At 63.1% G+C, this 12,321-nt stretch overlaps 1 protein-coding gene across 1 annotated transcript in view; it reads left to right on the forward strand.

Moving 5' to 3' along the window:
* The window catches only part of LMF1 (lipase maturation factor 1), an 88,532-nt gene that overhangs the window by 55,165 nt on the left and 21,046 nt on the right, over positions 1–12,321 (forward strand). Inside the window, exon 5 of the mRNA XM_042922976.1 lies at positions 9,025–9,090. Coding sequence (XP_042778910.1) covers positions 9,025–9,090 — 66 coding nt within the window. The remainder of the gene's footprint in view (positions 1–9,024; positions 9,091–12,321) is intronic.

The following is a 12,321-nucleotide window of genomic DNA, read 5'->3' on the forward strand; positions in this document are numbered from 1 at the left end:
TTTCACGGAAGCCGCGACGCAGTTACCTACGAAGTTAACCTACTCCACCCCGTCATCCTTCTGTCCTCAGGATGCCTGGGAATGCACTCCCCAAAACCCTCCCCCGGCACCAGGAGCTGGAGACCAACCACGGTCCATCAGCAAGAAGACGGCACATCTGGCTCCTCGTGCGGGGGCTTCCGGAACCGGTGGGGCCAGCGTGTGGCCAGGATCCGGGGTGGGGACTGACTGGGGGGGGCATACTGGAACGTGGGGGGCCGGGGAAGGGTCCCCCGTGCTGGCAGGGGAGGCACCCAGGCGTGCCCGTGCACAAAGCTCCTTGGCCACACGCTTCGGGCCTGGATGTAAATCATTTTTTTAAACCCGACGAGGCAAGCCGCCGGGGGCCTCCAGGGAGGTGGCCGATCGGCCCCTGCGTCGCGCAGACAGCTACCTCTGTGGGCAGGGCTGGAGACCGGCACGCTGGCAGGTTTTCCTGGGGCTTCTCCGTCGCGCAGCAGAGAAGACCACGTGGCCGCGAGCCCTGGAAAGATGGTCAGCCTGGCCGGATATGCCGCCTGAGCTAGAGCCACGCGACGCAGCCCCCTGGCCAGGCTCCCCGCGCCAGCTGCGGGGACGCGGGCAGCCACGTGGCACGACCACCCCGTCGGACTCCCTCCCTTGGGGCAGAGGCGCGGGTGTACCCTCCCGCTGGAGTGGCACAGGCCCACCCGGTGCTTCTCTGGAAGAGTCAGGAGCCCTTCTCCCAGGTTTCAACTCAGTCTTCGGCTTTAAAGGCACAGATTCCAATTAGTGGGGAGAGGCTTTCCATCTGCAGAAAATGGCAAACGGCGTGGGTGTCTGAGTCAGTGTTTAATAGGTTGCCTTTCATCATGCTTTAAAAAAGTTTTCACTTTGTTCTCAAATCTCAACTTCTGTAAAGACAGACACAGGTAGGTGTGTCTGTGGCTGAGTCGGCGCTGGCCGGGTTCGTCCTGGAGACGCTGCCTGTCACCGAAGCCTGAGCCCTTTGCTCCTGGAGCTTCCGCTCCCCGAGTCGGACCACACGATGGCTTCTCCACAGGCCTTGGCGCCATGGCTGTCCCTGACCGGTCCTGGGCCGGCCGGCTGGCCCGCGCCGGGCCGAAGGCCGAGGTCTCAGGTGCCCCGAGTTCTGGGAGCCGAGGCAGAATCCCTGCCGCCGGGGACTCTTCGCGCTGGACGGCACCGGGGGGAGGCGCGCGCTTGGCCTCGGCCTGGACGACCGGACAACCGAAAGCATCTCCTTCGCGTACCTCCCTCCCCCCCGGCCTCCCTGGCGCGTGCGGGAGGCCTGGGTGCGCAGGCGGGCGGAGGCTCTTTGCGGCCCCTCCTCCGTGAGAACCTGGCGTGACGTGAACGGTGTGGTCGCTGGCCCACGAGGAGGAGCGTGTGCACGCCGGGCCGCGGGGGTCAGGAGTCGGTCTGATGACCGTTGGATTTCACGGCCGGGATGCGGATGCTTCTCTTGGCTCTCGCTTTGTCAGCGCGCCTTTAATTTTTCACATATCCTTTCCGTAGTTCCTCCGACACCATGTGCTAAATTATTTCATTACTGGTTCACCTGGTGGGAGTTTCATAAAAAACTTCCCAACTTCTTACCGACCAAATGCAGCCGAAACAAGCCACTTTCATCGGGAGCCGTGTCTCTGCGGTGGCCGGCGTGGGTCGTTGGCAGGTTCGCCGAGCGCAGGGTGCGGCAGGAGGGGAGGCCGGGCGCCGGAGCCCCCAGGCACCTCTCAGAGGCTGGCAAGGCACGAACTTTGCTGTTCCATACGTGCAGGTGACCACCCCCCCCCCCCAGGGACCTGAAGGAGAGAGATGCCAGCGTGTTTCCCACAGGCCGTCCTCAGCAGGTGCCTGACGACCGAGCGCCGGTGCCTCTCACGCTGTGTGCTCCCGCTCGCGGCTGTGTCTCACAGCAGCTGCGGCACCCGAGGTGGGACCCTTCCGGTGCTCGTTGTGGGCAGACTGCCCTGCTATCCTGTTAACACAAGAGAAAAAGCCATATGTTAGCCACCAGAGCGAGGCCTGTGGTCCTGCATTTTTCAGGTCACTTTGGCAGACCCGGCCGGGCTGCGATCATCGGTACTGTGAGAAGACGCTTTACTCAGACGCAGTACGAGTCACCTGGGATGAACTCGACAGCGTAGACGGAACAGAACGGACGCGTTCCTTCCCAAATGCAGCTTCCCAAAGCTGAGGGGGAACGGGAGACCTAAATGGCTCTGTGTCTATTAAATACACGCAGTGCGTCACCAGAACCCGTTCCAGGGAGAAAAGCGCGGACCCAGATGGCTTCCCTGGTGGAATCTACCAGATGCTTCAGGAAGAAACGATGGCAGGGTCTCTTGGAAAGCGGGGGGGGGGGGGGGGCGGGGAGGGGGACACTTCCCAGGTTGTTTTACGTGACTGAAACAATGAAACAAAGCCTGATGAGGAAATCACAGAAAGGAACAAAAGAGACCAGTACCCCCAGGAGCAAAGACCCAGAAAACCTTAGCAAAACACCCGTCAGTTTGATTCTGGCAATGACAACACCTGGTTTCTCTCAGGAACGTGGGGTGGTTTAACATTGGAAAATCAACGGACACGGTTCCCTACAGTAACAGCGTAAAGCAGCAGCTGTGAGAAAAGCACGCGACACAGACTGACACTGGCTCGTGGCAGCGGGGGGACGTCCTCGGGAGACAATGTCTGAGACCGGGCCACCGGTCCTTGCTCGAGAGGGACGGGAGCATTCACACCCAGCTAGTGTCTCTTCTCACCGCCGCTCTCAGCGTCACGTTGGAAGTCTTGGTGCAGGAAGACGGGAAAAAGAAAAGGCATAAAGACTGGAAGAAAAGAAAGGAAGGCACTGTTCACACCCCTTGATTCAACAGGCTGAAAACCCAGCGGAATCTAAAAACCAACTAGCAAAATGAACACATGAACTCAGGACACGGGAAGCAAGGTTCGTGCGAAGCCCAAGTCGTATTCCGCGTACTAGGAAGGGACCGTTAGAAAAGCAAGTTGTGAAAATACCGTCTACAGCTGCATCAAGCAGACCTCCAGGACGCGGTCACAGACCCGATGGAAGATGCCTAAGGCGCGTGTGTGGCAGGTGCAGGGCGTCCGTGGTGGGTGACGCGCACTTGGACCCGCGCCCACAGGTCGGAAGACCGCTTCACCCGAATGTGTGTGCAGGTTCAGGGCATTTCCTGTCAAAGTCCCACCGGGCTTTCTGGAGAGGTTAACATGCTGATTGTAAGTTTTATATGTAAATAAAGAGAATCTTGAAAAAGAAAAACAAAGCTGGGACACCTGCTTCCTGATTTTACAGCTTAATTTAAAACTGAAGCGTGGTATATTGATCTAAGCTAGAAAAGTGGACCCAGGGAAGAGGGTCCAGAAATGGACCACCTCTCTCCTATTCGGCTGATATTCAGCCAGGGTACGGAGTCGAGTCAATGGAAAAAGGAAAGCCCCTCATTACAAAAGGTGCTGAAGTCACGGGAAATCTGCAGAGGAACGAAAATGAGCTTGGACGGGATTTCGTTTGCACCAGACCCTACTTTGAGGTGGACCACGGACCTAAATTTAAGAGCGACGCTGGCAAGTTCCTAGAAGGGCACACGGAGGAGTACCTCTCGGAACGTGCCCGCACGGGTGCAGTTGACTGATTTCCAACCTGGTCACTCCCTGGGGCAACCACAGAATTTGTTTTGCAAACATTAAAAGCCAGGAAAACAAAGCTTTCCGAAGATCACACAGTTATCTTAGGGAAGGCAAAGACTGCTCCGATGGCACAAAAAAACAGTAACCATTAAAAAATTTTTTTTGCTACACGTACTTGACTGATATGAAAAATCTCCATCAGCAAAACCACACGAAGAAAACGAACAGGTAAGCTACAGACTAGGAAAAACATCTGCAGCGTGTACAGGCCCAAGCAACAATTAACCCACAGAATACGCAAACCACGCGAGAAACGCAGGCACGCGGCTCGAACACACTGGGAGGAAGCAGATCTTCCTCCGGCCGGGAGCCCGGGAAGCGGGGCCCGGAGCGCCCCCCGCACTGCCCGCCACTTCGGGTCAGGGATGCAGCCTCGTGGCACAGCCGTTAGCAGGTCCCACCCGGCGAGACGCGCACCTGCCCCCGCGAGCCAGCCTTCCTCTCCTGCGCCGTGCCGCGACAGGGGACAACCGCGTCCACACGGAGGCCCGCACACGCCCGCACGCCGCAGGTCGGCCCTGTTCAGAACGGCCAGGCCCGGGAACAACCCAGGGTCCGTCAACAGGGGTCAGCGGCGGTGCGCTCCTATGAGGGGCCACGCTCCGCCGTAAAGGGGAGCCCGCTCCAAAGGCGGCAACACGGATGAACCCCACAACGCGCGGAGCACAGCCTGGTGAGTCCGCGGGGGTGAGATCCCGGGGAGGCCGAGCCGGCGCTGGCCGCCGTTCCGTCCGGGCGGGCGGGGCCCAGACCAGCTTGGAAACGGGTCACGGAGAACGTTCTCCGGGATGGACATCCGCTTCCTATTTGAGGTGGGGGTACCTCAATCGTCAGAACACGCTGAACTTGAGACTTCGGATGTGTTTCGTTCCATGTAAGTCGTAGCTTCCACCCTCTGACTTGAGGGTATCGTGGAGCTTTACACACGGGCCCTGCGGCGAGACGCGGCCCAGATTCACTCCGCACACCCGGGGACGACGAGCGAGTCCCGCGTAACCGCGCGGCCACCCCCGGCCCTAGGGGACCCCCGCCGCAGAGAGCGAGGGCGGCCACCAGACTCGGCCACGGAAGCCACGTGTGGGGCGCGGGGTCGGGAGCAAGCAGGGGCCGCTCTCCACGTCCAGACCCGCGCGCGGCTGTGACACTCGCTGGCAGGGGGACAGCAGCTTCCCGTGAGCGCGCGGAGCGCACGTGTCTGGATCTCCTCCGGAGCCGAGCGGCCCGCCGCCTCCGTGTCCCAACCGCACCTCGGCCTCTTCCTCCTCCGGGGCTCCGTCACTTCTGTGGGAGGGGACGTTCTCGTTCTCCGCTGCGAGGAGGCCACAACTGGGTAGCTCCCCCGTTTGCATTTGGATTGCTTCTCTCCCGCCCTCCCCCTCCCCAACCAGGCCCAGTGGCTGCCCTGAGGGAGCAAACCGGAATCATCCAGACCTGGGGGGGGGGGGGGGGGTCAGAGCAGGGAGCTTCTGAGCTGGGGGAGGAGAGAGACTTTGAAGTCTGGCCCTCCTTGGAGTCAGAGGCCTCCAGTAAGACTGCGTCAAATGTAATTAAATGGGGTGCAGCGCGCCGCCCCATGACGGCCAAGCCCAAGCCGATGTCGCCAGTTCCTCGACACCGTGTCCTGGGATCCCCGCTCGGAAAGGAGAGCAGTTACTCCCACCTGCTCCAGCGAAAGAACACGGGCAGAGGAAGGGGTTTTCCCGTGGGGCTGCACTGTCCTTCCCAAGAGCGCCTAGGGGGCCAGACCTCAGACTCCGGCGCAAGAGGCGGCGTGGGGGTTTCTGGAAAGAGCTTTCTGCGGTATTCTGACCTCTGGTCCCAGCTTCAGCCCCAGCTCGTGGCCCTGTGCTTGGCCCCTCGGCCCCTCTCTGCCTCCATCTCCAGACGCTCGCCTCCGAACAACCCAGGGCCCAACGGGCACCGAGTCCTACCGCTCACGGGGCCCACGGTGTTCCCTTGCGTTCTGTGCAGCCCATCACACAGCCTGCCACAGGAGGACCCCGCACGGAGGCCCGGCCGTTCTCCAAGACCCCTCGGGCCCAGGGGGCAGGGCGGAGGGAAAGCAGCGTTAGTCCCCCACCCCCGGGTTTCAGGCCAGCGCCAGCTCACTGGATTCAGCAGGTGGTCTCTGTGTAACTGTCCCTTGGGCTTGGAGGGTGCTGGCGGGGCCCTGCGGGCGTGGAGACGGGGCAGTCCCGAGAGGCCCCGCCGTGTGCCTGAGCCCCCAGCACCACGTAGGGGGCACGTGACTGTGAACCCCAAACGCACCTGAGACACGGAGATCCCCCCACCTCGCCTGCTGAGGGGCACACGGGGTCCTCGGGCCCAGCTCCGCCCCCAGAGGAGAGGGGTGGCGGGAAGCCCGAGTGGCATCCCAGACCACCAGGCTGCTCTCGGGAGGAGCAGTGCCTCCTCCCGAACCCGCGACCTCGTTAGTATGGGTGGCCCCAGGGTCACCGAGGCCTCTCCCGAGGGGAGGAGCCGGCGTGGCCCCTGCGTGTGCAGGTGGAGGCGGTGGCCCGTCGGTGAGAGAGTGGGGTGCCGTGTGCGCGCAGAATGAGGCTGCCGCAGACGGCTCCCCGGGTGTGGGCGCCCCCTGGAGGAGGCGGCCCACTGCCCGGGTGCAGCTCAGGCCCGGGAGCCCCTTCTGGCCCTCGGGTAGGAGTGAAGGCCGCAGCATGGAGAAGCCCATGTCCTTCCTGTGGGAAGGCCTTGCACCTGGCCTCTCCAGACGGGGGGGCTCAGAAGCACGTTCTCAGGCCCGTGACCGTCCGGAGAGGCCCATCTGCATCCCGGGTGCCTCCCTTCGTGCCCCTGCCTCCTCCTGACTCCGGAGAGCGAGCCCGGAACGTTCTTGTGTCTTGCATTCTCCCTTCCCTGGAGAGCAGGGGTGGACGGCTGTGGGTCACTCGGCTCTCTTTGGATCTGGCCTGGCACTGGCTCGTCTGAGCCTTTTTTTTTTTTCCAGAATTAATTTGGGGCTGAAAAAGGCTGACAGAAGTCTTTGTTCCTTTGACGCTCACTCAGGAAGGAAAAAATCCGTGGAAAATCTGACATCTGCACTATAGGGAGAAGTCAGCGGATGAGGAGGAATATAATTATTCTCTGCTCCCGGAAGAATGTTTCAGATTTTTAAGTGTCTCATATCAACTTAGAATTTGAATGACATTTTAATTATTTTGTTTTTTTCTTCTTTGCCTGGTTTGAATCTCCAAAGAGACCCGCTCTCGGATTCCAAGGGGTGCGGGGAGCAGAGCTGCGCTCACGGGGCTGTCGCGTGACGGCGGCTGCTCTCCTGCCCCGCGAGCAGGCACGCGATCGCCGGGAGCTCGTGGCCGTCCGCGTCACCGGGACAGGCTCGCTCGGGTCTGGCTAGCAGGCACGCGGGACTTCTCAGAACTCGGTTTTCCTGTGGACACAAATGTGCCACAGAGCTCTGCCCAGGGGGTGTGTCTCTGGCACTTGTGTGACCTAAACAAACCTAGTTTCCAGAAAGATGGGGACTCCGGTCTTCAAACAGCACACCCGGGCGCCCAGAGCTCGTCTCCACATGGGTGGAAGGTGCCGCCGAGAGGCCGGGTGGCCAGGGTGGCCGAAGGCCGGGTGTGTGCGCGACCCCGCCCCCCCAGCCCAGCACCCCATCAGAGACGGCAGTGGGTCGGGGCTCAGGACAGCAGAGCGCTAGCAGCCCTTGGGGATAGATGTGCAAGCCGACCATCTGTAAACCAAGCCCGCGTGCACGGCAGGACCAATGCTAACTCGGTGTGTCAGGAAGCCTGAAGGGCCACACCGTGTCACTGGGACTCCCGTGTCGCCTCTCATCCCTGCCCCTTTGGGTGTCACCACGTCCTTGCCGCCCACCAGCCCGAACTCTCGGCTGCTCCCCATGCCGCACCCATCCTGCGGGCTCCATGTTCCAGACACATCCCAACCTGGATGGTCCTTCTGCCTGGACAGCCGTGGAGGCCCCTCGTCACCGATCTCGTGTCCCTCTCTGGCCTACTCCGTCCCCACCCGAACCTGACCCCAAGGCCAAGGGGACCCTGGGAGTTCCCGAACACAGCCTTTCCCGGTCTGCTCAGCTCCAGACCTGCCGGCCCGGGCTCCCTCACACCGCTGCCTGGCATTTGTGCCCCTCACTCCTGCGGCTTGTCCCGGCCTCTCCAGGGCCGCCCACCTTCCTGCTCCAGGGCCCGGGTTCTCTTCTCGGCACCCTCCACGTGCCTGCCCCGCCGCAGCCAGACAAGGCCTCTTCTGCGCCAGGCTCGACCTGTTGAGTTCTATGTGCTGACTACGCGCGTGGGAAGGCGGGCGGGCAGGTGGAAGGGAGGTAGGCGGGAGGGTGAAGCTGGTAGGACTCGGCCCAGAACTGTTGCAGCTGTAAAAACCACGGTCACGAGGGAAAGCGGAGCCGCAGCCCACGCCCGCTTTCTGTCGGTGCGGCTTCTCACCTCCTAACCGAGCTGTTATGTAAGAGACGTCGCAGCAGAATCTCTGGGACCCAAGCGGGGTCTCCAGTGCCGGCAGCGGACAGCCCCCTCCTAGGAAGGGTCCGCAGGGAGCTGCGAGTTCCCAAGAGAAAGCCGGGCTGGAGGCATCTGACCGACAGACGAGCTGCTGTGGTCCCCGAGGCTGCAGACGGGCGGCGTGCCGTGGACGCCAGTGTCCTCGGGGCCACGGGCCGCTCAGGGCCCTCCCTGCACGGCCTCTCCCCTGCGTGCCCGGCGGCTGAGCCGCTCCCTGGGCACGCTTCAGACCTGCTGTTCGTGGGGGCGGTGGAGATGTCCCCTCCTGCCCAGCTTCCTCTGCGTCCATAGAAGCGTATGCGGATCCAGGGCCTGTGGCTTTTCTAACCCGTCCGTTTTTAAAGCCTCCCAACCGCATTCCTGCAGTCATGCTCAGGCAACCTGTTTTCAGGGTGCCTGGCCAGCTCAGTTGGAGGAGCCTGGGACTTTTGATCCCTGGGTTGGAGTTCAAGCCCCATGTTGGGTGTAGAGATTACTTAAAAAATAAAAAATCTAAAAAAAGAAAAGGAGAGCTGAGTCTTGCAGGAAGCACAGAAGGAACTGCCTTTGTAGGAGGAAGCTGGTGTTTTCTACACGTAACACGGGACTTACTCACAGAAAAGCCCCAAGCGGGCCTTTCGTACAGCTTCGTTCATGTCTTCTCTGGTCCGTGTTTCAGGTGCGAGAGAAGTTCTGTCCCTCAAAGCTTCCTTTGGGCGGCCCCACCGTGACGGGTTTGCGTGTCCTCGGGAGCGGCTCACGTCCTTCTGTCTTGTCTTGGCAGGGCCTCATCAAGATCCGGGGAGACCGGTGCTGGCGGGACCTCACTTGCATGGACTTCCACTATGAGGTGAGCCCCACACGGGGGACCCGCCCGCCGCGCCACAGGTGCGGCCTCTCGGAGGCCTCGGCTCGGCTCACAGGGCTGCCCCCTCCTGCTTTTTTTCTCGGGAGGGGTGGGGGGTGATGGGTAGGTCACGAGGTGGCTTGCAGTGCCCCAGCACGTGGGGAGGGCTCCGTCCTGGAGGACGGGGCTCCCGGTGCCCGTGGCTGCGGGCCCCGCGGTCCCTCGGGCACCGGTCCCTCCACCGCTGTCCACGGTCCTGCCCGGGCACCCTCTCCAGGCAGGTGGGCTGGCCCCGCACACCCCCAGGCTGGGAGGTGCTCCACTGTGCGCCTGGCCCCCCAGCCGTGGCAGACGGACGTGGGGGCAGGCCCCAGTCCCGCTGTGCCCACGTTTCCAAGGCTCCCACACCCCGTTCCCCACCCCTCCCTGGAACCCCGCCTGGGTCCAAGCCCTTCTGGACGTTCGTGTCCCTTCTGACTGCTCACGTTTGTGGGGGGCGGGGACCGCATTGCCCCGTGAATGAATTAGCCCGAGAGCATTCGGTGTGTGTGCACAGAGAAGCCCTCCCGGGTGCCACGTCCCTCTTGGTGACACTCCTGGCGCGCGCCTGTCGGGACGTTTCCTTCCGCGTTTCCCGCTCCCGGCTTGCGGCTCCAGTACGGGAAAGGCAACGTGCTCTGCCCCTCTTACGAGGCGTTTGCTTGCAGCCCTCCGCGCCTTGGGGGTTTTCAGTCCTGACGTGTCGAGTGGATGCCGACTCTGAGTCCCAGGCACGTTCGGCTTCATGTCCTCTGTCAACCAGCCCGGGGCAGGGACGTCCCCACGTGTGCCGCATTTCATGGGGGTAGGAGACCGTCCTCGGGGCACATGCGCCACAGACTCCCCTCCCCTCCTGCCCACGGGCCCACGGGTCCATCCCTGGGTCCTGCAGCCACCTTGCCACAAAGTTCCAGACAGTAAATGTTCCTGGCTCTGAGGAGGGAGGTGGCGTGGGGCCCCCTGGGCTGAGCCAGGACCCCTGGGGCCACCCAGCCAGTCCGGCCGCATCCCTGCCACTGCCCGCTGTGTGCAGAGGAAGGGAGTCAGAGCAGGAGGAACAGGTGGCATGTGCCAGAGTCCCCGCGGCACCACCTGGTGTCGCGTGCCTGCAGGTCTTGACCAGAGTGGAGGCGGGACCCGGGACTCCAGTCTCTATGTCATCAGGAGCCTCGGCCAGCAGGGAGGGGCCGGACGAGCCTGCACGCGGGGTGGGCGAGGTGTCCCAGCCTCCTGCATCCTCAGAAGGGCTGGAGGCAGGTGCAGGGAGGCAGAGTTCCTGCATCTCTCCAACCCTGCAAGGGATCCGGGCAGACTGGTGGCGTGTGACCCACGTCTTGAGGAGGGGGCCAGCCAGCCATGATGTCGGTGTGAGGCCAAGGCCTCTGGGAGTCCGTCTTCTAGGACAGGCAAAGTCTTGGCTCAGCGATCATAGTGGAATCCAGGGTGTAAGGGAGCGGCTGCCCTGGGGCCCTGGTTGCAGTGCCACTGTCGCAGACCAGGAGCCTGTGCCCCCAGGTCAGGTCCCTTGCAGGGACAGAAGCACCCCGACTGTCTAGGAGAAGCTTTTGCCTAGTGGATCATGTTCCCCCATGCTCTGGAAGCTAGGTGGAGTGAGGGCACCCGACGCAGGTCAGGAGTGGGGGCTGGGACCCCTCGTGCTATTTGCTGCCCGCAGAGCGCCGTCAGGTTGTCTGTGTGCCTTGAGCAAGGATGGGGGCCACACGGCCTGTCCTTGGTGATCTGGACTCCCCAGTCGGTGGCAGGTGGCAGTGGAATGAGAGAGGGCAGCTCGTTCACTGTCACAGCACTGTTGGCGGGAGACTCACAGGAGGGACCCTAGGGACAGCCAGGGAACTGGCGGGGGGTGGGGGGGGCAGGCACGCAGGTGAGAGGGAGGGAGGGGCTTCTGGCTAAGACAAGAACCTGGAGTGCCGTCAGCGTGGGTGCTGAGCCCCTGCCTCCCCAGACCGGGCAGTGAGCCGGAGGCCAGCGGGGGGGGGGAGGGGGGGGGCGGGCTCGGCAGACTTCCTGCCAGCCCCAAGCGCCGACAGGAGAGGCCCGCACCCGACACCTCAGCCTCGGCCCGCGGTGTCCCGTCTACGTCCTCCCGTGACCTGGGCGCAGCTCCTGGCGGACTCAGAGCACAGGAGGGCCCAGGCAGGGCCCCTGCGTGTGTGTCATCAGCCTCGGTAGGGGAAAGAGCGGGTGACCTCCGTGGACGCTCCCAGGATGAGCCACGGTCCCTGCGGGTCTCACGGTGGCCCTGAGCAGCCACAGCAAAGCCAGCCGTCCCTCAGAAGGTGCCGGGAGCCCTGGCCCCCACGCTCACGGGCTCTTACACGGTGAAACTGTCCACGAGAAAGGCCCCGGGATGGCCTCCCCGCCAGGTGCTCAGCGAGGGAGGAAAGGAAAATGCTGTCTATCTGCCGACACCTCCGTTCCCTGTCAGGGTGGCCGCGAGGTACGGTGGCACCCCACGCGGGGCAGCACGACGTGAGGTAGTGGCCGACTTGCATTCCCCCGTGACCTCTCTGCCCAGAACAGACGAGTCGGGATCCGGACTTGTGACCTTTACGATGCTTTAGTTCCCGGACGTACCCTGGACGTGCGCACGCCTGAGCGGGCCCCTGCCCGCGGCTGCGGACACGGGCGTGCGGTGTGGTCTCTGAGCAGCCACACGGGCTCCCGCCTCGCTGGCCACCCGCCGGGATCCACCTGCAGCGCTTCTGGGGTCGGATCTGTGCCCCACCTCAGGCCGCGGGAGGCAGTGGGTAGACGCCGGCACCGGTTTCGTTCTGAAGTCCTTCACGCAGAGGTGACCTTCCGTCTGGGACACAAGTCACGGTCGGCTCCCGCGACTGTGAGGTCCTGCGGTCCCTGGCGCGTCCGAGGGGCCTGTCACGTCCACTGTGCTCCTAGGCGCGACTTCCACGCCTGGGCGGAACGGCTGGCTTGAGGGCACCTGCGGGGTCCGCCTCAGAGCCTCGATGCCTGAGCAGACCCTTCAGGAGGCGGGTCCGTGCCACGCGGGGGCCCCCCGGCCTCTACCCCTCCGAGTGCGCGTGAGGCCGTCCACACGAGCACTGCCTCGTCGGTGTTCGCTCCCGGGGCCGCGGGCACCAGCCCAGCCCAGCCCAGCCGGGACTGCCTTCCCGCTGCTCCCTGAGCCTAAACCAGCTTTTGTTTGTTTGTTTG

This window comes from Panthera leo, chromosome E3, assembly GCF_018350215.1.
Source record: "Panthera leo isolate Ple1 chromosome E3, P.leo_Ple1_pat1.1, whole genome shotgun sequence".
NCBI lineage: Eukaryota > Metazoa > Chordata > Mammalia > Carnivora > Felidae > Panthera > Panthera leo.